This window comes from Pseudopodoces humilis, chromosome 28 (assembly GCF_049639895.1).
Source record: "Pseudopodoces humilis isolate 2021_Gansu_Grassland_sample_001 chromosome 28, ASM4963989v1, whole genome shotgun sequence".
Taxonomy (NCBI): Eukaryota; Metazoa; Chordata; class Aves; order Passeriformes; family Paridae; genus Pseudopodoces; species Pseudopodoces humilis.
In genome coordinates this window covers 2,488,799-2,512,919 of record NC_142227.1, presented here as the reverse complement: position 1 = coordinate 2,512,919, position 24,121 = coordinate 2,488,799, and the positions used below count along the sequence as shown (strand labels likewise).

Below are 24,121 nucleotides of genomic sequence, written 5' to 3'. Positions count from 1 at the left end.
TGGTTTTCTTTTTTATTTTTTCCTTCTGTTTTTTGGTTGTTTTTTTCTTTTTATTATTATTCATGTTTGTACAATCTTCTGGATATTTTTTTCCCGAGAAGGAGTAAAAGGGAGTGTTGGAAACTAACAAACAGGATTAAAGCCCTGAGCGCTTAAGGAAAAAACAGGTTAAGGAACTTAATCCAGGATGGATCTGCAGGAGCCCCAGCAGCTGGGAATGTTTGCGGAGAGTGAGCTGATGTCGGTGGGGATGGACACGTTCATCCACCGCATCGACTCCACCGAGGTCATTTACCAGCCCCGGCGCAAACGGGCCAAGCTCATCGGCAAGTACCTCATGGGAGACCTGCTGGGAGAGGGCTCCTACGGCAAAGTCAAGGAGATGCTGGACTCAGAGACCCTGTGCAGGAGAGCTGTGAAGATCCTGAAGAAGAAGAAGCTGCGCCGGATTCCCAACGGGGAGGCCAATGTGAAAAAGTGAGTAAAGAGTTCTGGGAGTGAAGGGGGTGAACTTGGTCCTTGTTTAGCAGCTGAGTTCCTGTGTTGTTTTAGCTGACAGCGTGGCTCTGCTGTGGAAGTGCTTCCTAATCCACAGGTATTTAGGAATCTCTTCCCTCTGAACAGCAGCCAGCGCTCTGGGTGAGACTGGGCACAAGGAAGGGACAGGTTCCCAAGGACTGAGACAGTCTGGAATACACCACTTTGGTGTCATTTAGAGCATAAATTTGTTTCTTAAAGAAATTCCTCTGTAAAGTCTCACCTTGCCCAGGTGCTGCTGGCTGGGAAAGATGAGGGGACACAAACACGCCTGGTGTCCTCACAGTCAGGGTTATTCCTGTACCTGCCCAGGTGTATTTCAAAGGCCCTGGAGCTCTCTGTGCTTGCAATTCCTTCTCCCACCCATGTGGAAGGTGCCTGGAACAGGATCCAATATATGGGGCACCCCCTGGGCACAGAAAGTTTTGGGTTTTTCCTTGGCTTCATTTCTAAGGTCCTTGAGAGGTGACTCAAGGCTCTCCGCAGCTGATTTCTGTGCCTGTAAGATGGAGCCAAGGGTTCTCAGCTCTCTGGTTACTCAGGGTACAAAGCCCTTATGGAAGCGAACCCCAGGAGAAGTCAGATGCGGGGCTGGATGCGTGGAACTGGTGTGGGAACTTTCCTTTCCCTGGACCTCGCAGCAGCTGGGTCCCAGCCCTGCCAGGAGCTGCTTATCAGCCGTGCAGGAGCCACTGCAGCCCAAACAACCCATGAGGGTTTATCTAGGCTGGGAGGGAGAACTCTGAGAGGTCGAGGAAACTCTTGTGGTGTTCTGCTGCGGGTGAGCCCTGACCTACAGAGTCCCGAGTGTATCATTCAGTTTGATTTCCCAGTTTAGCTGTGAGATATTTCACATCCTGTCCCAGCACTGCTGTCAGGGAGCTCTCTCACTTTGCCTTCTAACCTTTCTTGACGGCCTTGGCTGTGGAGTAGTCACATCCCAAGGCTGGGACCTCCCTGTCTCTCCCTTCCTGGCTCAGGTTCAGGATCAAGCAAACTTGGTTAATGTGTAATAAAATGTTTCTTGTTTTTCTGGTGGAAGCCGAGAGCCTCATCCCTGGGTCCTTCCACGGGCACATCCAGAGCTGCTACTGGGGAACATTTCCTCCTTAGGGAAGCTTTTAATGTAAATTAAGTAAAAAGAGTTTGCCCACATCAGGAGAGTTCCCTGCTCTCAGAGCCATGGGAATGCTTCTGTGTCCTGAGGTGAACTCCGTGGAAGTTTTATTCATGCTCAGAGTGGGGCTGTGAGTATCAGATGGGTCATTAAGGGTTATTAGAAGGGGTTTTCTGTGGACATTTCCTGGCTCAGCCCCACCTGCTCCAAAACACCAAGGCAGATTTTAGGTCTTGGCTTGTACCCAGGGGTTTACTTTAGTTCAAGTTCCTATTTCTGTTCCCTCACCCTTTTCCCTCTGCCCACCTATCCATGTGCTTTATCTGCTGCTTCAGTGGGGAATTTTAAGGCAAACTGTTGTATTTTGTGGTCCCTTGGTGCTCTGAGCTTATCAGAACCCTTCAGCACTGCTGAGAGAGGGAGTGAAAGCTGTGTCTGTTCTGAGTGTGGAGATATGTGACCAAACCCAGGTGTCTGAGTGGTCAGTGTGGGAGGAACAAAGTGCTGTGGGTCTCCAGGTAGTGCTGGACAGACACTGACACAGTGTTTTAATGTCAACATGGCCAGACTGCACTGGAATCTCACTTTGGGCAGCTGTGTTAGAGCTGCTTTGAGGGGTTTACACCCAAAAACTGCTCCTGTGCACAGAACAGCAGGAAATCAGTTTGTGGGCTGGATCACATCATCAGGTTGTGCTTTCTCTCTTGGAATCTGATCACTGAAGTGGTTTCCAAAGGGAAAAGCTGCACGTGAGGCTTGGGATGTTGGGCAGAGGTGATTGAGCTACTGTGGTGGGCTCCTGCCTCTGCCCCCTCACAGGGCACCTCAGTGCTGCTTCAGCGGTGCTGATAGCAGGTCATCCAAGGAATTCCCTGGAAAACAGTTCCTAGACTGTGGCCCTTGGGTAATTCCACAAGCAGTAACACACAGGGAGTAATGAGTGTGCAGTAATGAGCTGTGGAGGATCACGCAGGTCCTGAGCTGGGCCTTGGGCACCTGGAGATGTTGGGCTGGAAATAGGATGTTAATGCCATTCTTGGGTCACTCCTTGCTGATATCCCAGGCCACAGCATCATCCCTGCCCCAACCCTGTCTCCTGGTGTTCTGGAGACCCAGAAATTACAACTAAAATGTGTTTGGGACTTAGATCAAATCAAATTGTTTTTCTCTACCCCAAAACACTCCACTTCTGCCCCAGGAAAATGAGCCCTGAAGGGCTTTCCGAGTCCTGGAGAGGATGTTGAGGGCTTAAAACTTGTAAAACACAGTTTCCTTAAATCTATTGAGAGAATCTTCATTTCTCTTTAGAGCAGGTGGAGGTAGCTCAGTCAGGCAGACACTGCTGGATCTCATCCCTGCAAAAAAAAAAGGAATTTAGTGGGATTGCCAAAAAGAGGCAGGAAAACCTGGCAGCCTGTGGCTGCAGCAGCAGAGGTTTAATAACGCCGTGTGTTAATAGCCTGACACGTTAATTAAGTGTTTGGGGCTCTGTGGGATCCCCAGTGCCCTGTGCTGTACTTACCACCTCGGCAATTGCTCAGGTTGGATTTTGTGCTCTGTGGAATTCCTTGGAGGGTTAACCTGGGTTATGGAGCTGTGCTGTGACAGTTTGTTCCTGGGGTCTGCAAGTCCCAAGCTGGAACCTCCAAACAGGGACAGCTTCTGCTGGAAGCCCTGGAGGCGTGGGCTCATGTGGGAATGGGCTGATCCCATCTCCCCAGACACGTGTTCCCCATGGAGCTGCGTGGCTCAAGGACTTCCCCTGCTGAGCTGGATGTTTGCTTGGGTTGAGAGGTGAAATGCTGGGACCTGTACTCCATGGAAGAACACAGGTTGTGATGGATATAGAGCTTGGAATGCCAGACATCCTTGCAGGAGCAGGATGTGGATGGACCCTTGGGACTAGGTAAACAAAAAAGCGACACCGAGATCTTCCTGGCACTTCCATCCCTTGGGCTCACACAGTCCTGGAGCAGGTGCTGCACTTCCTAAGCTTCCAGGATGTTGTGGGAAGAACCTTGTGAACCAAAGGAAGGGAATGAATCTTTTGGCTGTGTTGCTGGGTTTTGTTTAGGCAGGAATGGCTGGGAACAAGCTGTAGGAGGAATGCTGGATCCCACAGTGGAGATGTCCAGGAAGGAGAGTCTGCTTTCCAGGCTGCCTTTGGCATCTTCCAAAATGGTGTGGCACATGGAACAAGGTGACAGCTTTGCTATTTACAGTTCTGAGCAAAACACCCCCTGTTATTTGCCAGAGCAGGTACCTTGCAGGGGATAAGTCTTAATCCACCAGGATGAGCTTAATGGATCTGACAGAGCTCGAGTTAGAAGGTTTTTTCTCTCCTTGTCTCCCTCCAAGGGGGTTGTACTTGGAAGCAGGCCTTGCCCTCTGGCAGTCTGTCTGGTCACTTGCAGTGGGCTGTGGTGGGGTTTTGTTGTTAATTTTGGAAGAAAAAAAAATCCAATTTAGGCCTGTTGTGAAGAGGTGAGACCTATTGTTCTCCTACTCCAGGGGTTTGCAAAGAGAAACGGGATGGGAGGTGACTGGGCTGGCTGTCCCTGCTCCTCAGGCATTCCAGAGCAAAAGAGGGGCTAAAAATAGAAGGAATCTTTCCTCTGGGAAAAGGGCAGCTTGGCCTCTGCCCCAGGGGTGGGGGCACTGCCCTGGCATTTTGAATTGGTTCAAAAAGTCTTCTTGGGAGGGGGGCGGGGAATCATTACAGAAATATGAGATATTTATTAGTCCGTTGAAGGTGGGAGGAATTAGTGTTTGTGCTTCTGAGCTGTGTTACAGGGAATGAGCTGTTTGGGTCAGGATTTTAAACGTGTTCCAAACATTTGGGCCTTAAAGCAGTTGTGTTTGAGTGTGTTTGCTCCCCTCTGGCAGCCCTGGTTGGAGCCCAAGGCCCTCTCCCTCCGTGCTGCTGGATCTCCTCAGCCCCACACTGACTGCAGTTCCTGTGCTAATTTAATCCACTTGAGCCCTTTGGTCATTCCTATAATTAGACTTGTCTGCCATGTCCACAGAACACTTGGGAGATTTGCTGTGGTATCCTGGGTCTCTGCTCAGCTCTTGGTGGTTTCTTCTAAATCCAGAGCTGAGAACGGAGTCTCTGGCCTTAACTTTGGTACTGAAATAATTCATACTGCTCAGGTTAGGATTCTCCTTGCACTCCAGCATCGGAGAAGCCTTTCCAAGGAGCAGCTCCTGGTTGTTGCTCAGCCTTTGTGCTGGCCTCAGCTCATTACTGGAGCTGCTAATTGTGCCTGTGAGGGGCTCTGAGCTGTCTTTGGGCAGGGGCTCTCATTTCCAAAGCTGTGCTTAGAATTCCTTGTAATGCTGTTTCCCTGAGGCTGAGCTGATGAAGTATGACCACACTGCTTAAAGCACTTGCCAAATGGCTCTGGAAGGGAGCTGAGAAGGAGAATTTGGGAGCTCAGCACAGCCCAGGATGGAGCAGCAGCAGAACAAAGTGAAAAGCAGGACTTGCACTGCCAGGCACCAACAGAACCACCCTGACCTGACTGTCCTGCTCTGCCTGTTTCTCCACAGCTGGCATCCAGTGGGATTTTGCAGGATGAGTTTAATGCAAAAGAGACTAAACTGTGGTTTGGGGCAGGTACAAAATCCCTGGAGATCAGAACAGCTGACAGAAGGTGACATTCAAGGGGCTGTTCCCTGAGCCAAGGGAAGGTGGCTCCTCACTGTTTTACCTTATTTTTTTCCCCACAAACACAGGATTCAGTTGAGGTCTCTGAGCCATTCAGTCAAGTTAATTTTGTGTGAAATTTTGGAAGAAATGGAGTTGGGAATAAGCTTTTTAAACATAACTTTTTCCTTGTCTCTTGCTGCAGGGAAATCCAGCTCCTGCGGCGATTACGGCACAAAAACGTCATCCAGCTGGTAGATGTGTTGTACAACGAGGAGAAGCAGAAAATATATCCTTTTGCACAGGGCTGTTGATCAGGTTTGAAATCCCACTGTTCCCTGCTCTAGTTCTGCTTTTGGGAAGGCCCTTTTGGATGTTTCTTAGGCTTCCATTTTTGCAGCTAAATTGCTTTCACTGCCATTAACCATCCCGGCCACCTGGCAGACGTTCCACACAAACACAAATTCACACAGGCACTGATCAAGGCAATTTTATCCTCAGTTTGCTGGATTTTGTGTGACTGTGCCACACTGAGAGCACTTTTCCTGGAAGCAGTGTGGAAGTTCCTGGAGCTGATCCCTTGTAGCATGTGCTATAAACGGATGCTTTTATTTTTGACAGTGTTTTCTAACTACTGTCTTCTTATTACAGTACTCCAGAAAAGGAGTAATTTAATTGTGTGCGTTAATTAGATCAAACACTCTGCCACCAGATCATTAAGATAAAGCAGTGTGACAACTTCTGCTTGTGCTGTGGCCTCGACAGAGCGAGGGGACTGCAAGTCAATTACTGATAGAGAGATCCTGTTTAATTAGGTAGAAGGGAGGAGGCAGCATGGGGAAAAGGAGCCCGAGAGAGACATCGTGTGTCGGTACCAGGTGATGACAACCCAAAACCATCGCTGGGAAATGGGATCTCTCCAAGGATGCTCCTTGCTGGACTTTCTGAGCAGTGCTGGTCCAGAGCTGGTTTTCAGTGCTTTTCCCCTGCAAGGCCAGGTCGACTTTGTTATTTTTATCTTTATCTGCTCCTGCACTCTCACAAAGTTTGTTCCTCCCTGTGCTGGTTCTGGAATTTGGAACTGGGAGCAGGAATTCATCCATGATTTTGTTCAAACCCTTTCCCAGCTCCTGGCTGGCGCTGCCTGTGCTGCATGTCCTGGGCTGTGACAGAGCAGACCTTGAGCAGTCACACTGGGAACAGGTTTGGGAACGGATCCAGCAGAAAAGGCTGGATCCCTGAGGCTGCCCTGGGGGCAGGGCTTTAGTCATGCACAGGGCTGTGTTGGTTCCTTGCAGGAGGCAGAGTTGGGGTTTAGGGAGAGATGTCAACATTCCCCACTTGGTGATAAAAAAAATTAAAAAAATCCTCATTTCCAGACCAAGCATTGTGGGATTGGAAATTTGGGCCGTGGAAGGAAGGATTTTGTTCCCACCTGAGTGTTCTAATTGCAGTGCAGCCTTGAGCTGTTTGTCATAGAGTCACAGAATGGCTTGGGTTAAAAGGACATTAAAGCTCATCCCATTCCACCCCCTGCCATGGGCAGGGACACCTCCCACTATCCCAGGTTACTCCAAGCTCCATCCACCCTGGCCTTGGACACTTCCAGGCATCCAAGGGCAGCCACAGCTTCTCAGGGAAACCTATGCTAGGTTCTCACCATGCTCACAGGGAAGATTATTTTTCCTGATCTCCTGTCTAAACCCCTCTGTGTCAGCGTGAAGCAATTTCCACTTGTCCTGTCACTGCATGCTCTTGTAAAAAATCCCTCTCCCATCTTTCTTGTAGCAACTCACGTAATGAAAACCTTCAGTGATTTTCTGTGGGAAAGGGAAAGCTACGGTGACTAGATTAAAAATATCAACAGCTTTTAGTATTGAAGGGCTGTTTGCTGGCCTGCTGTGTCTGGGAGTGCAGAGCTGGTGGTGAATGGAGAGCTCATCCAGGCAGAAAATGAACCCAGTTCCATGAGCAGCATCCCAGGGATCCTGTTACCAGTGTGTACAGCTGAGCGTGGGAGCAGAACCCCTTGAGGAAGAGAACTGAGAGCTTGGGGCACCTGTAATAGATCTGCTCCAGCCTGGAAGGCTGTTCTCTAATCTGGTTGATCAAACCTGAAGTGGATCAGTGACCAGGGAGGGGTGAGGAGCAGCCTGGCTGTTAATGACACCCAGGCAGGCTGTCCTTGAGTCTCTTTGCTCCCCAGGAGCTGGTCTGGATTATCTCCCATCACTGTTATTCTCCTGACAGTGGGAGAGTTGATGTCTTCCACATCACTCTGATAGAAGTAGTTCAGAGATTTCTTCCAGAGTAAGAAAGGGTAGGAATGAATTCTGGGAGCTCTTTCTTCTGTTCTTCCTTTTATGGATTTACCGAGTGTCTTTGTGCCCATCATAAAATCTTGTTTAGGGTATATCTGGGGTATTTTATTTAGAGTATTTTAGGATCTCTCTGAAGAGCAGCTCATGGGGAAGGGAGCAGGAATTTAATGAGTTTTCAGTGTTTGGAGCTGGTAGGTGGAACATGCTGGAAAGGGGCAGCAGAGTCTTCAGCCCAGATCCCACACAGGGCAGGAGTCTTCCTTCTGCCTCTTCTACCTCAGGTGGCTTCTTGGGGAAAAAGTAACTTATTTTGGGTTCAGGTTAAGAAGGCACCTGCCTGGAGGAATAACTGACCATGCTCAGGATTGCAGGAGAGCCCTGACAGCCTCTGCTCTGTCAGGACACTCCCCAATGTCCCAGGGTCTGTACTCCCAGACTCCTCCAAGCCAGATTTTGCCTTCAAAAACCCAGGGAGAGGAGGAAACAGGCAGTCACAGCATCAGGCAGACTGGTTCCCATTATTTGGCCCCAACATTAAAGCTTACAGAGATAAAAACTGGAATATGCTACAAGGGAACAAATGCTGCAAAGTGCCACCAGCTCTTGGCTAAAGCTTTTATCCCTGTGGTTTCAAAAAGCTTCCCAACTCTCCAAGGATCCTTTTTCCTGCTACTGGAATACTCCTGTGGAGCTGGGGGTAAGCAGCAGCAGTTCCATAGAACACACAACTGGGTGTTTGGGATGTGGAATGAGGAATAACCAACTTTGGGGGAGGTGGTGGGAGCTCCCTGTCACCTGAGGTGCAGAACACCCAGGGCACTGGGGGAACGGGCTGCAGCTCTTCTGCCAAGCAGTTCCCAACTTTCTGTGCCCACTTCAGGGTATCTCCCTGTTCTCTGTCATGCCTGTGAGATCTCCAGCTTCTTTTCTGTGGAGTTCCCATCCTGTTCCTGGTCTGGTCACGGAGCTGCAGATGCTCATTTGGCAGAAGGATTTTCCTGTAGGTGCTTTCCTGTCCTGTGGGAGCTGGAGGAGCATCCCTCAGTACCTGAGGAGTGCAGCCATTCCCTCTGGGACAGGGCTGCTGCCCATCTGAGGAATGTTTAACACTGAGGAGTGTTAACCCTGGAGCTTCCTTAACTCTGCCCTCACGTATATGGTGATGGAGTACTGTGTGTGTGGGATGCAGGAAATGCTGGACAGTGTGCCAGAAAAGAGGTTTCCAGTGTTTCAGGCTCACGGGTAAGTTTTGTTCCTCTCCCCACTATGTTCTCTGGAGTGGAGAGCACGTTCTGCTCTGCTCAGGCTGCGTTTGAAGGCAAACCTACCTTTGTGCAATAATTTCATATTTTACACCCATACAAAAAAGTGAAAAGCTCTTGAAGTGGCCAGCAGGGATTGCCCTTAGATCCTGGAAGGAAAACCACCCTTCTGTTGATTTTTCTGTTATTTTTGTTTTACTTCTTGAGCTGCCCAACAGTCCCCCTCGAGTCCCTGTGCTCCTGCCTTGCCAAGGGTTGTGAGGGGGGAATCTCCTGACTAACTGAGGTCAAGCCACAATTCAGCATCAGGAAATATTTTAATGGGATGGATTAGGGATTGGCAATATCTGGTAAGCATGATCTGGTAGCTGGGGTGTTAGCTGGGATAAACTGGAGCCCCTTTCACTCCTCAAGGAAAGAAACCTGAAAATTCTGGGAATAGATACAAATACATTGTCAAGATCAAATCAGGGCAGAGCAGCAATTCTGTGGCAACTACATAATTTTGTGGTCATATTTTAATTTTATTTTAAAAGATCTCTGAGATTGCAGACAGCCTAAGTGAAATTCAGGCACATTAATATTATTTCTGGGTATTATGAGATGACACACTTGCCTCTACAACTGCCAAGCTGTGTGTGGGTTACGATGATGGCCCAGAGTCTCTGAGTGCAGCAAAAAGCTCCTTTCTACTGGCTTAAAGTGTTTGATTTTTTTCCCCTCTACCTCTCTCTGCAGGTACTTTTGTCAGCTTATAGATGGCTTAGAATACTTGCACAGCCAAGGGATTGTCCACAAGGATATAAAACCGGGGAACCTCCTGCTAACAACCAATGGGACACTAAAAATATCCGATTTAGGCGTAGCAGAGGTATGTGAGAAGCACAGCAAAGTCAGAATGGGACATTGTAGATTGAGGTCACCTCTGTGGTGTCATTGATTTATTGTGCATTTAGGCCTTTGTTCTGTTGCACTTGCAGAGTGCTCTGAGTGACTCTGAATATTTATTGCAATTGGCAAAGCACTTCTTTTGTGCTTTTTTTCATGAAAAAAAGCATGAAAACCTCTGCTCAGGAAGCACAGAGAAGAAAGATGTCAATCTTGGACGAGCCCAAAAGTGGGGGGAAATGAGGATAAGCTACATAACCTTCTTTTTACATGGAGACTGTCTTAGGTATGAGAGATGGGAGACTTGTCACTGTGGCGTGTGGCAGCTGTGGTGGCATGATCTCATCATCCGTAGATGTTCAGTAGAGGAGTTTTCCCCTTTTGTTTCCCAGGTGGAACTTTTCCAGGAGTCACAGTTTGTTTTCCTTGGAAGCCTGACACTGTTTGTTCTCTCCTGCCACAGGCATTGCATCCATTTGCAGAGGATGACACGTGCAGGACGAGCCAAGGGTCGCCAGCATTCCAGCCTCCAGAAATTGCCAATGGCCTTGACACCTTTTCAGGCTTTAAAGTCGACATCTGGTCTGCGGGGGTGACACTGTGAGTGCCCAGGAGCCCCCAGGAACTTTGTAACTAATGATACCCTCAGATAGCTCAGTCCTGGCCCAGCTCTGTCATCGCTGCTCTTGTGTGGTGGGGGGAGCTGAGAAGGGGTGCTGTTTGCTCTGTGGGTGGGTTTATGCTCCCCAAAGTACCTGTAATTCTGCACAAGGGGATCTTTGCTCTCCACAAGTGACTCTGCAGCTGTTGCTCAGCCCCCAGAGGCACAGCCAGGGCAGTAACAGAAACCACAAGTATCTCCAGTATTTATTTTTAAGTTTTTGCTGTCCCACACTGTCAGGGAGATGTCCTGGTGGTTTTGACCCCTGTGAATGAAAAGCTGTGATGAAGGCAGGCTAAGCTTAAAGAGGTTTTGCACATATTGCCAAATACTCCTCTTGGTTTCCTCTTGACTGCTTTTGGCTTACATGGTCAGGTAAGAACTGAGTATCTGTGTGCTGCTTCTCATCCTGCTTCTCCTTCTGCCTTCACAGATACAACATCACAACGGGTCTGTACCCTTTTGAAGGGGATAATATCTATAAATTATTTGAAAACATCGGGAAAGGCGACTACACAATTCCAGAGGATTGTGGTCCTCCACTCTCAGACTTACTGAGAGGTGAGTCTGGTTACAAAAGGGTAACATTTATAGATACAACAACTCCTCAGCTTGCACAGTGCCAGAGCTTCCTTCCAAGTGTCCTGTGAGGATATGGGATCCTGTTAGTCAGGGAGGTTATACTTGCAGCCTTACAGGACTCTGTCACATCTTCAGCACCGGTGTTTTCCTGAAATCCTCTGACCCCCTGCACAGCTCGCAGCCACTCCTGTATAGAGTTGGTTCTTGCATTGTTTCCTGTGCTCTGAGAAACCTTTACATCTAAAGACAAAGCCCACAAGAGGTTAAATTTAAGATGGCATAATAGCATTGGTGCAGGTTCAGACAGTGAGAGCACTCGGATGCTGTGTCCAGGCTTTCCCTAATGTCACACACTGAGTACTCAGGGTCTGCCATCCCTCCTCATCAACCTCTGCTCTGGACTTACTTGTCTCAGTCCCATTTGTCTCTTTCCCCCCCCAGTTTCAGAGCTGCATGATATTGGAGCAGTGACAGGTGCTCAGTTGCACAGCAGACCTGGGATAGGACCAGAAGTGGCACTTTCTGGGGAAAAAGTTGTGGAGTGTTTTGGTTTATTTTACTCCCGTCATTTATTGCAGCAGTTTGAGGTTTAGTGCAGAGCAGTCTCTACCTGTGGAAGCTGAGTGGTCAGGCAGGACAGCAGTTGTGCTGTGTGCAACCAGCAGCATGGTGAGCCCCTTTGGCAGGAGCTGGGATGTGATTCCAGCCTGTGGGAGAGCCTGACCAGCATTCCCAGTGCCTCCTCAGCAGCAGAAGAGTCAGATGCAGCCATGCTCCTCAGCCCTTGGCTCATCCTTTCCTTTCTCTTCAGCTCTTTGTGGGGAATCAGCCCCCAAATGTGGGATGTTTGTTTCACATTGGTTTTCCTGGTTCTTTTGCTCTGTGGGGTTGGTGAGGAGCTGGGGGCACTGAGTTCCTCCCTGCTGGCAGCGTGTCAGCTCTGCAGGCCCCACACTCCTGGTGCAGGGACAGGGCTCTGAGCTTGGTGCAGGGACACAGCTTTGGGCTTGGTTCAGGGACACAGCTCCTGGCTCAGGGCAGGGACACATCCTTGGTGCAGGGACAGGGCTCCGGGCTTGGTGCAGGGACACAGCTCTGGGCTCTGTGCAGGGACACAGCCTCGGTGCGGGGACAGGGCTCTGGGCTTGGTTCAGGGACACAGCCTCGGTGCAGGGACACAGCTCCGGGCTCTGTGCAGGGACACAGCTCCGGGCTCTGTGCAGGGACACAGCTCCGGGCTCTGTGCAGGGACACAGCTCCGGGCTCTGTGCAGGGACACAGCTCCGGGCTCTGTGCAGGGACACAGCTCCGGGCTCTGTGCAGGGACACAGCTCCGGGCTCTGTGCAGGGACACAGCTCCTGGCTCTGTGCAGGGACACAGCTCCGGGTTCTGTGCAGGGACACAGCTCTGGGTTCTGTGCAGGGACACAGCTCCTGGCTCTGTGCAGGGACACAGCTCCTGGCTCTGTGCAGGGACACAGCTCCAGGCTCAGTTCAGGGCCCCAGCTCCTGGCTCCGTGCCGGCCGTGCCGGCGGCAGGTGGTGCTGTCAGTCCGAGTTCTTCCGCTGCCGCCGCCGGGGCTCCCCCGGCCCCTCGGCACCAAGGAGCTGCCAGACCCCCGCAGCCCCCCTCAGAGGCTATTTTAACTTCCCTGGCCCCATGCCAATGATGAAATCAGTTATTTCCATGTGTTTCCAAAAGCATTAGCCAGCTTTAGCAGCTTTCCGAAGGCGTTACATAAGGCAGCGCTTCCAATGGCACTCGGCACAGCCGGGATCCGGCTGCTCCACTGAGCCCGACACGACGAGCTCATGGCCTGATGTGCTTCACATTGTACCTGCCAGCCCCGGGGAACAGTGGCCTGAACTCCGTGTGGCATTTGGCTTCTGACTGCTGACTCCAAATGTGGCCTTTTAATGAGCTGGGAATCGCCCAAATGGAGCAAATCCTGCAGTCCTGTTGGTCCAGCAGCAGCTCTCCTAAAGCATCCAGCAGAGCTTCTTGGAGGTTTGTGATCAGCCTCTCAGCTGCACTTAGTGCTTCCCCCAGGGAAAAGGAGCGTGGCAGTTTTCTCTTTTCCTGTGCTGAGGATATTGACAGCTTAAAATCTTGTGCTTCATTAGCACAATAAATCCCCTCCTAGTTCTCTTCCCACCCCTGCGTGAGATCTGGAGCCAGAATTACCTACTCTTCCCTCTGCCTGATTTTGCATGGAGGAGCCTTGAGTCTGGTGCCCTTTGTCCATCTCTTACAGCCTGAGTCTCTTCTTGCATCCTCACTGCTGTCAGTTTGTCTGTCTGCATCCCTTCTGTGCTTGTGCACCACAGAGGTGGGAGTTGAGTGGGTTTGGTGAGGAGAGGAGCTTGTCTGGGAGGAGGTGGCTACACCCCTTTCCTTCAGGAAAGTGGGAACTCCTAAGGATCCCTTTTCCTGTCCTCTCTCCCACCTGAGATCAGTCTCCCACCCCTCATTTTGCTGTGTACAAGCTGCTACATTGAAAAAGCTGGCAAAACCTTCTGATATTCCACTTGCTTGGTGTAAGACACATTTTCCAGTAGTCAGCATGCCAGGTGGCCTCGAGGCTGATAAATTTTGGGGTGGGATTGCCCCAGCTCTGCCTGCTCTGGAGGCCTGAGCAGCTCCCCAGCGTCTGCTGAGGCCCAGGGCTGAGCCGTGCAGTGGTGGCACCACGTAGCTATGGTGACAAACCTGGATCCTTTATTTAGTTCCTGCTGTTCCTCCCAAACATCTGCATTTCCTGGTCGATGCCCACTCCTCCTGCAGCAGGTTGGAGCTGAATCCATGGCCTGTGGATACTGTCAATGGCTGTGTTTGTGTGAGCAGCACAGACACCCCCAGCTCAGCTCTGTCGCTCTGGCGGTTTTGTCTCATCTTTGTGTTGCTTTGAAAGGCTCTAAAAGCCCTCACAGGGCTCTGAGTGCCTGGTCTGGATTTGAGTGAGACAGAATTCAGTGCAGCAAAGTGCTCATTTCCTCTGTCTGCCAAGGCTGTGCTGACCACAGGCCCCACAGCCGAGCTGTGAAGCAAACACAAACACACTTTGTAAGGATTTCTTGTTCTTCTGTTGACTACTTTTGTAGTGCGCCTTTACTTTTTCTTCCCCTTGAGCTTGTTCTTATCTTTGTTCCCCTTCTCCAGAACAGCAGAGTTTAGAGGACTTAAAGCTTCAGTGGTATTTGGCTTGTAAAGAGACTCGCATGACAGTATATCCTCCAGATTAGTTGGGATGCTGCTCCTCGTTTTGTCTCCCTAATCAGGGATGAAGCTTTATTTATACTCTTCAGGGATGGAAAGAAGGGCTGGTGCTGTTTTGTGTGTGCAGTCAGGAGAGATGTGTCAGAGTGGAAGAGTTTATAAATAACCTTAAGGTTCTTCTGGCAGCATTTGCCCATGTCTTATCAACTCTTGTGCACTTTGCTTCTGGACCAGAAAAATGCACAAAGTCAGCTTTCCTCCTCCTGCTCTAATAGACTTTTACTGGAGGAGGAAGCTCTGAGGCTGCAGCTCTGCATTAATCAGCATCTGGATTGATTTCCAAGCCCTGTGACCTGGGACATGGTGGTTGGATTCTCAGCAGTTTGTTTTCTCACTTCCATGACCTTTCCTTGCTGGGACAGTGAGAGGCTGTGTCCTGGTGACAGGGGGATGCTTTAATTCTGCTGTGGTGGGAGTCCCCAAGGACTGCCACATCCAGAGGCCTGTCCTGGATCACAGGCTTGAGATTTGCCTGCAGAGGGAGTTTGTGGCCAGAACAGCCAGCTGAGTGCAGGCAGAGGGAGAAGGTCCTGCCTCATTTACAGACTGGCCTCACACTGCTTTTACAGTGGTTGTTAAATGTTGATCCAAGTTGGAGACTGAAGTGGAATCCAGGTTGAGTTCATTAACCTTGCTGTTGGATTTCTTCCTGCTTCTCCAGGCCCACACCTGAGACTGTCCTGTGTTCTGAACTCCAGGAATTCTGCCCTGGAGCTGTGCCAGTCCAGGATCACTGAGTGTGTGGGCTCAGGGCAGATCCATGATCTCCAGTTTCTGGGTTGTCACTTGATGTGATTTGAAAGGGTTTTGAAGTAGTTGATGTGCTGCAGAGGACACGATACCCCTGTCTGGCCACGACTGTGTGGAGTCTGTTCTTATCAATTTAATACCTGATAATTCTCAATGAGAGGACTTCATATTTTAGGAATAATTTCCTCATGGAAAGATTTGTCAGTCATTGGAAAGGGCTGCCCAGTGAGGTTTGGAGCCCCCATCCCTGGAGGTCTCCAAGGAACACCTGGACATGACGCTCAGTGCTCTGCTCTGCGTGACAAGTCGGGGATCAGCCACAGGTTGAGCTCAGTGATTCTGTGACACCCCTGTAAGGGCACAGCAAATCCTCTGGGAATACCGGGGAGCAGAGATTGGAGTTGGGCCTCCTGAAGCGTTCCCTGGCACAGCCTCTCCCATCCCTGCTCGCAGATAAACTCCAGGGAAGTCTTTACCCTAAATGGCCGCAAGCGGCGGCTGCTGCGGGCAGACGCTCCGGGATGACTTGCCTGGTGAATAGAACATGATGTTTTGTCTTGCTGAAGCCTCTCTTCAGTGCAGGACTTGAGCCACAGAGCTGCCACGAGTGACTCAGAGCTGAATGCATGAATGTACATTTTCAGCAAGGGCACTTTCCGTTTTCTTTCAAATGTTGCCCCAAATGCGGTCATTTTTCATTGAAGGAAAAATTCCTTTCCCTCCATTATGCTCATTCTGCCTTTTTAATGGCTTGAGAGCAACAGCTCCCTGTGCCATGGTTGTTTGTGACTACTGTTCTTGGGCCTCTTTTAATCATTTACCTTAAACTTCTCCTCCTGCTTGTACTGGTTTCATCTGGTAAATGCCTTAAATTTCAAAAACACCTTCAAGTGTGGTTTTTAAATAAATCAATGGGGGGAGTGGGTGGTGTCCTGACTTCCTTGTTTCTGACTACACTAATAAGAGAACCCAGTACTTGCTCTTGTCCCCTGAATTTCATGTGAGAACTCTTTGCAGCCCTATTTCTTAAAAAGAAAAAAAAAAAAAGTCAACTCATTTGGGCAGCTCAGCTGTGAAACTGTCTGATCATCTTATTAATAGGTTCTTTAATTAGGTGTGGGATTTTTTTTTTTTCCTCTGAACTTATTTCTTTTTTTGTAAGGTGAGGAGAAATTCCATCTGAACGTGAGAAAACTCCTTTGCTGCTATGGTTGAGCTCTGGAATATGTTGCAGTGGTGGTGGGGGGGTTTGTAGAGTTTCCATCCTCAAAGACCTTCAAAACCAAGTCCAAACAATCTAAAACTCTGAGGAATTGGGCTCTGAGGACTCCAGTGCCTGAGCCAGGAACCTGACCTGTGACCTGGAGAGCTCTTCCTGGATTGCTTTAACCTACTTCTTGTGATGTCATGTGGGTCAGTAGTGATCCCATCCGCCTTAAAGCTCTTAATGCTGTCACCAGCATGGATAAACCTTCCCAAATTGCCAGGGCAAAGTGTATTTTGGGTTCTGGCGGCAAAATAACTTTAAGTTTTTCCCCACTGTACTGTCCTGTCCCCCCTCTTTGCCCATGTCCTGATCTGATGTGATATGAACAGACTGACAGGGCAGATGTTCTGGAGCAGCTTTTGGTATCATATGTGCTGTGGTGATTTATCTCTTTGATGACCTTTGAATTGTAGGATCTCACCTGCAAGGCCCTTGCAGCTTCCTGCTTGTACTAGGATGTGTCTTTCCATCCCTCACTTCTCAAGTGTCCACTCAGATATGTTCTCAGTGTGACCTTGTCCTGGCTCTCCCCAGCACTCTGCACTGTTTGCTCCTGTCCTGATTGTCTCAATTCCTGTTTGACAGTGAGTGCTGCTTTCCAGAATTTTCTGGTTGCTGGAGATGGGTTCCTCCTTTTCCAACCCATCTCCAAACCCTCATTCTTCGTGCAACCTGTGCAAGACTTGACAGTGCAGGAGCAACAGGGGATCATCCAGTAAAAGCAAAATTCCTTGTAGTGTTCAGCCAGGCTTTGTTAATGTTCATTAGGTGAATAAATTCCTGGAACCTTCGTTGGAGAATCTTTTGGATGCTGCTGGATGTAACTCTCAGGGTTCCATTGGCTCATTTCTGAAGAATATGGCAAAATTTGCTCCTTCCCTTCTGTTGAGTTGTGAAGCTTCTGAAAGGCAGTGGAGCAGAGTGGGCATCCCAGGAGGCTGTTTAAGGAATCCTCCTCCCTCTTTCCCAAAGAGAATAGGGATGAGCTGCTTTTCCTCTCCCCACTCTGCTTGCCGCCCACCCCAGCTACCTCAGCAGATGATCCCAGAAATCCAAGTCCTGGCCAGGGCACAGGGATGGGCAGCAGGATGATTTTTTTTTTTTGTTCTCCCTGGCTGCACCTCAGAATAGAATTCTAGAATTCCACTAGACCAGAGGATCTGGGGCACTGAGCAAGTGGTCCCACACTATGCCTGAGGCTTTGGCTCTTCCATGGAGGAGGTTTAATGGAATTAGCTCTGAAATGCTAAATCTTGGAGACTTTCTTGGAGCTGTGATTGAGGGCTGGACAAACCTCAGTCCCTGCACTGAGAGGGAGGGAAGGGCTGTATCTGCCTTGCTGGTGGGAAGCTGAGGAACAGACTGGAACAGGTCAACAATGGGATTGGGATTTTATGCTGAGTTTCCCGTGGCCAATGGAGCAAATCCTGCCTGGAGCTGCCAGGACTGGACACAGCATGGCTGTTGAGGAGGGAGGGGGAGGGAAGGGCAGAGCTTTGTGCTTCCTGCCTTTGACTCAGCTGAGTGTCTGTGATCACACCTGGACTTTTTTCCTTCTTTTCAGGAATGCTTGAATACGACCCAGCCAAGAGGTTCTCAATACAGCAGATAAGGCAGCACAAGTGAGTGTTACCAGTCCTTCTCTTCCTGCTCCTCCTGTACCTGTGCTCCTGCTCTCACCTTCTGTTTCCTTTTGACAGCAGACACATGGAAGTCACTAGATCTCCTTCCTCCAGCTCTGCTGGGGCTCTGGCAACCTCCACTTGGCTTTTTTCCTCCTATTAGAGCATCCGGTGAAGCACTGGAATTGCTAACCAGTAAATAAGGAATATGTTGGAAGTCTGTTTGTGGCGTGCCTGCTTCTGGATAATTAAGGGTTCTGGATAATTTTTTCCAGAGGCCAGCAAGTACTAATGGAGCAGAACAGGAGGTCCTGAAGGCTGTGTTATTGAAGTAGGACTGTTCAGCAACGTGTGTTAGTTCTGGCCAGTCTGGGGACAGAAATATCCCCTGGTATTTGCTCCGTATGGAGTCAGTATGTGGAAAAACATTCCAGGACAATAGGAAATTTTTTTTTTTTCTTTCTCTTTAATATCACAGTCCTCCCTCCCCCATATCCTCCCCCATTTTCCGTGCCATAGTCAGGGGGGAAATGCCCCGTTATCACTGAGGGTTTTTTTAAGGATCTGTTTGAACACGCTGGCTCCGAGCAGAGATTTCCTGGGCGGATAAAAGTACAAGAACAAAAAGCATCATGAGGCTGCTTCACTGCGGAGGCTGCATTAGCTTATCTCCTCTTGGAATGGGAAGTGCTTCTGAGGACAGGCAGAGCTGCCTCTGGACTGCAGCTGCTCGTCCTGTGAGCCTGCCCAGATCCTTTTGGGAGCTGTAAAAGCAAGGATGTGATCCAGGGTGGTGCTGAGCCCAGTCCATGCTGCAGGAACAGCGCCAGAAAAGCAGGTCAAAAGCCAAAAGAGGTGCCCAAGGAGCCACAGCCAGAACCTGAGAGGCCTGAAGTGCATTGGGGTTCCACAGAGAGCGGATGGGACCAGCTCCAACAGGGATTGGAGGGACCAGAGTGCAAGCAGGGCTGGAGGGGCAGGGTTGATGGAGCTGCCCAGGCGATCAATTAATTGTAAGGATGACTCTTTTGTAGTAGCCAAGCCCTGTGCCTGGGTTGTTTCAGGGGCTCTGGGTGCTGACGGGTGCAGGCGTCTTCCACTCGAGGCTGCCTTTCCCTGCACGTGCCTCCCAGTACCAGTGGCCATGACCAGAGGGGATCAGCTTGCCATGCTTTGTCAGGAAGCACTGCAAGGAAGCAGGAATTAAGTCTATGGAGTCATCTGTAGGTGTTAAGAAAAGCACTAAAAGCACTTCCCTTCCTGTGGCTGCAGTGGCCACCCCTGAGCTCAGGAACTGCCCTGGGCCCTCATGGGTCACTGCTGGGTGATGGAGCTGGTTCCCCAACCCCAGATACTCCATTTTACCCTCTTCCCACGTGGCAGTGATTTTTTGTGTCAGCGTTGCCCAGCTGGAAGCACAGAGGGGTCTCCAGAGACGCTGCCTGTAGTTAGAAATCCAGAGAAACTGGAGCACGCCTCTGGCACGGGGCAGCCACTGAGCTCCTCGGCTGCTGTGCCAAGGCTTTTCATCCCACAACACCGAGAGGGGCTGAGGAAAGGCTCTACCTGCAAACCCAGGAGCATTTCCAAGGCTTAGGCTCTTATTAGTTTTGTGTGAGCTTAGCCAGTGCTTCTTAACAGGCTTTTCTCCCCTATTAGTAATTGCCTCCTTCCTCCTGCTGTGGCATCTAGTAATTACATCAAGCACAGCAGAGCTTGCGGCCTGGGCCTTGGATGTGTCTGTCCAGCTTCTTTTTGTGCTAAAGAATCCAGAGCTTGGTTCTCCTGCCTTTTCTTTAAATAGAAGCTTAGCCCTGATGCTTAACCTGACCCTGTTTTTTTCTGTGTAAATGGAACACAGCCGTCAGGACAGCAGGCAGCCATTCGGGTATTGGCAGAGGGGTTTGGGAAAGCACTTTAGTAAGAAGAGGTTTGATTTCTAGAACCCTTAAATTTCATGTGTTGGGGGGGAGTAAATCATTAATGATTGTGGGTTTCTCTCTACTCCTCCTCCCAAAAGCATGTGCTAAAGACAGGAACTAAATCAGAGAAACATCAAGCAACTTCCCCATGCTGCCCTGCTGGGATGGATCCTGTCTCAAACCAGAATCACCCCGTGCCTTTCCATGCTGCTGGAAGTCTCCTTTTATGTCTTTGAGCTGCTGTTCCCAGGGACTCACTCATATGGACAGTCAGGATCATCAAAGTGCTCTGAAATCAGCAGGAGCAGCCCCCAGGCAGCAGTTTTGCACTCAGGCTGCTGGACCAGGCTCGTGTCAGGATGGTGGGGACAGTGTTCCCCTGCCCTGTGGGAAGGGTGATCCCAAGGGAAGCGTCACAGGGCGAGTGTCCTGCAGCCACAGAGTTCAGGATCCATCCTTCCCCACTTCACCTTCCATGAAGCTTGACGGCCCTTGCAGTGGGATCAGGGATAAAATCAGTGGTTCAGGGGCACAGAGACATCATCAAGGGAGCACAGAGTGCTATTCCAGAGCTGCAGGGCGGCAGGGAAGGCATCCAGGCAGCCCAGCAATGGTAATCCAGCCATTCCTCCCATTTTTCCTGTCAGCTATTCCAAATGCTTTTGGCCTGCAGCAGCCAAGGAATGCTGGAGGAAGAGTCTGCTGAGTTTCATCCCTGCCAGCTGCCTTCCTCCCTCCTCACTCCTGCAGCTGAACTGCATCAAACTCCTGTCTCTGCACTTTTACTGGAGTGGGACAAAGCAAAATGCTGCTCTGTTCAACCCAGTCTGTGCAGAGCAGACCTGGAGCTGGAAATTGAAATGAGTTAAACTTCTCCCAGCCTGTCATCTCAGAGCTTAGGAACTGCTAGAAGTCAACCCCTGAATAGCAGTGGAAGAGCCTGAAAACCTGCTTTCCCTTGAAGGATCCGAGTGGGATGATGTTCAGTGAAAAACCAGTGCTGGTAGCTCAGTTCTGTGAATATTTGGTGCTCCTGGGATGGGGGTTGTAGGGCAGGGAAGAAAAGCTGCAAAGAGCCAGGGAGCTGCAACCTCCTCCCTATGGATTATCCACCACCTCCCCTCCGCCCTGTGCTTTTGCTGGAGGGCTTCCTGCTCATACATTGCGTTTTGTTACTAATTCACTGACCTGCTGCAGCACTTAAAGTGATGAAGTGGATGCAGAATTCTACCTCTGTCCCTTGTTTCCAAGGCAACCATCTTCCCTTCCCTCTCCACAAGTGTCACACTTAATTTGTTCAGGCGCAGATCCGATTGCAGGAGTTCATAGCACGAGAGGGGAGGCACTTCCACCTTTTATTAGTGGAGGTGCAAATTAACCTGCAGGGCTGGGGTCTCCTCCTGCCCTCCTGGAGCTGCTGTGCTGCCTTCCCCAGCACCTGTGGGGTTTGGAGTGTGGCTCTGGCATGCTGTGCTGTTCAAACCTGGGTACCAAACCCCTTGGAAATCTGTGTGGTGCTGCTCAGGTCTCCTTTTCAGGGGCTGGCTGTGCTCCTGGGCTGCCTTTGAGGGAGGTGGGGGTGCTTCTCTGAGCCTCTGCTGTTGCCTGTACACTCGTGGGCTTTCCCCATCCCTTCTCTGTAGTGCCAGGCAGTGATTTCTCCTCAGCAGGACACAAAGGAGCATTCCTCTTCCTTCCTGAGGCACCTGGCTCAATCTTCTCAACCCTCTGGCAGCACATGGAAGGGATCTTTCCTTCTCTTACCCACATTCTGCAAATCAGTTTTGTAATGTGGTGTGTTAAAGGACTGAATCTCCAGAACTCCTTGTAGGAGTCTGAGCCATCCCTGCCACTTTTAGTGGTCCTACCACCAGCTGGGAGAAACTGCTGGTTTCACACTTCTGTTTGTTCTGAACCTGACTGAAGAGCTTGGACATCTCTTGATCCAACAAGAGCTGGAGCAGTGATTGCAGGGACATTGCTGGCGTGTGTTGCCTTTCCCTGGGACATTTTGTGCCTTCCACGATTGCCTGTGAGGGAGCTGAGCTAAACTGGAACCTTGTTCATTGCTGCTTGTGGTGACAGTGACCTTCCAGGGAGCTCGAGGCCCTTACATGGCATCACAGGAGGTGGAGAATCGCTCGTCCTGACCCTGGCTGGCAGGGCAGGGATCTGCAGCTTGGCATCTGCTCTCAGAGAAAACCATCCCTGTGCAAACCAAGCCAACTGCAATGTTTGTGACCCAAATGGGAAGTGAATAGCTAGGAGTGTTGGAAAGCTGCAGCTGTGCTTACAGGATTCTTATTTTAACCTTGCTTATACCAGGACTTGAAAAGAGCAGAGGGAGGACTTGTGATGGGAGATCTGAGCTTGGGAGCTGCAAATCGAGCACTGCGCTCATTAAGCACTGGGCAACCCACATTCCTCTTTTTCCTTCAGTCCTTGACCCTTGCTGTCTTATCTCCCTGTGGCTGACAGCAGCCGTCTGGGCACCACTTCTGCCTGGCAGGATCACAATTAACGCTTGTGCCGCTGCTGGCCGGGGGTTCTGAGCTTTGCAGGCGCCTCAGTGAGCTTGTGGAATAGGAAGAAATAATCCTTTACTATGGCTGCCTTCACTCTGAAGCATTTTAAGCTACTCCCAGCCCTTTGAAACAGAGACCAGAGAGGAATCTGCCTCTTGCAGAGGGATGTTCTGCACAAGGGGCGCTTCTGAGATATCCAAAATGTTTTCTTCGCCCTCAGGGCTAAAGCAGCTGCCACAAGCACCAGGTAACTGTGTGTCTGCCAGTCCAGTTGGCTCAGGAAACATCCCTGAAACTGGGAAAAACTGGTGGAACAGGGCACTCATCAGCAGAACTCACACCAAGCCCATGTTTTGGGCCATGGTGAGGGCAGGGTCGAGGAGGGGCTTTATCTCATGGCCATCATTGACCAGGCAGTGCTGCTTTCTGGCTCAGGCAGTGGCTTCCTGAGGCAGCTGAGGGTGTTCCAAGAGCCAGTGGTCCTCAGCTGAAGAGCAAATCTTCAGTGACAACCTCCAGCACCAGCACAGAAAGCGGAATATCTGTCCCTGCTGGAAAATCCTTGCCAGGAAATACTCCACTATTCTGTACAGAATTGCTCGAGGCTCCTTCCAAGAGGTCTTTGATTTTTCTTAGAACTTCAATGGATTTCTCTTCTCACTCTCTATCCTCATTACCATATATGCATATGCAAGTGTTTGAAATCACCTCCCGGAGGATGGAAGCATAATGACTGGAGTACAGTGATTCAGGTTTCTGCTGCTAATAAAAACCTATTTTTACTCTCCTGGTAAGTAGGACAGGAGGGAAGAGTGAGGCAGAGCTGAAATACAGCAAAATAAAAACACCAGTTGCCATAGACTTCCAGGCTTTTTCCCTTTAAAATTCTCCTTTTAACAGCAGTCACTCTGATCTCATTTGTCCTGGATATTCCCTTCTCCCAAGGTCTCTGGTGTGGAGTTTGGATCCCTCAAGCCCCAGTGCCCCTGGCAAAACCAGCTGCTCCTCTGCCCCTGTTCTGCTGATCCTGCCAGGCTGGATCAGCCCAGGCTGGATTTGCTGTCTTGGCAGTCGCTTCCTCGATGAGCAGAGTCTCCAAGGAAGGGAAATGGATTGATCCCATTAGGAGAGCGGTGTGCTGTGCACGTCACCAAGGAATCCATCCGAGGAAGCCATCCTTGGGATCTGTGGGGAGCCCTGGGCCAGAATCCAGTTACTCTGGTCCTGCTCCCTTCCTGCCGGTCCAGCAGCTGGGATGGGCTTTGCTTAACTCCTGTAGTGCCCCTTCAGGGAGCAGAGGTGACAACTGCCAGCTGAGATCTGCAGCAATTCCTGTCCCTCTCCCCAAACAACACCTTCCTCCCTGCAGACAAGGGGCTGCCCGGCTCCAAAACTCCATTGCTGCAGAGAAAACAGTTTAAAGATGCTGATGGTGAAGCATTTTCTGGATGAGAGTTCACCCCTCCCTTGAATCCTGCCTGATTCGTCCCAGTAGCTGCATTTCCATTTGTTTATCTCCTCACTCCTCGCTTTTCCTGATAGTTTTGTTAGAATCCCACTTTTTTTTAGGCCGACTGTCAAAGCAGTGTAAGACTAGAACAAAATGATAATTACAGCTCTGCGCAGGAGGTGCCTTCAGCCTTCCTTCCTGAAAGGAATTTGGAACTGAGGTGATAAAAACCAGATGGCTCAGGTTGGTGAGAGTTCTTGGGCTGGCTCAGGCCCTCCTCCGTGGTTGGAG

The 24,121-nt window shown here is 50.1% G+C and overlaps 1 protein-coding gene across 1 annotated transcript in view; it reads left to right on the top strand.

Moving 5' to 3' along the window:
- The window catches only part of STK11 (serine/threonine kinase 11), a 31,673-nt gene that overhangs the window by 897 nt on the left and 6,655 nt on the right, over positions 1-24,121 (top strand). The window contains exons 2-8 of the mRNA XM_014259997.2: positions 102-477; positions 5,509-5,592; positions 8,777-8,866; positions 9,625-9,757; positions 10,238-10,374; positions 10,869-10,996; positions 17,876-17,933. Coding sequence (XP_014115472.1) covers positions 188-477; positions 5,509-5,592; positions 8,777-8,866; positions 9,625-9,757; positions 10,238-10,374; positions 10,869-10,996; positions 17,876-17,933 — 920 coding nt within the window. The 5' untranslated portion in view covers positions 102-187. The remainder of the gene's footprint in view (positions 1-101; positions 478-5,508; positions 5,593-8,776; positions 8,867-9,624; positions 9,758-10,237; positions 10,375-10,868; positions 10,997-17,875; positions 17,934-24,121) is intronic.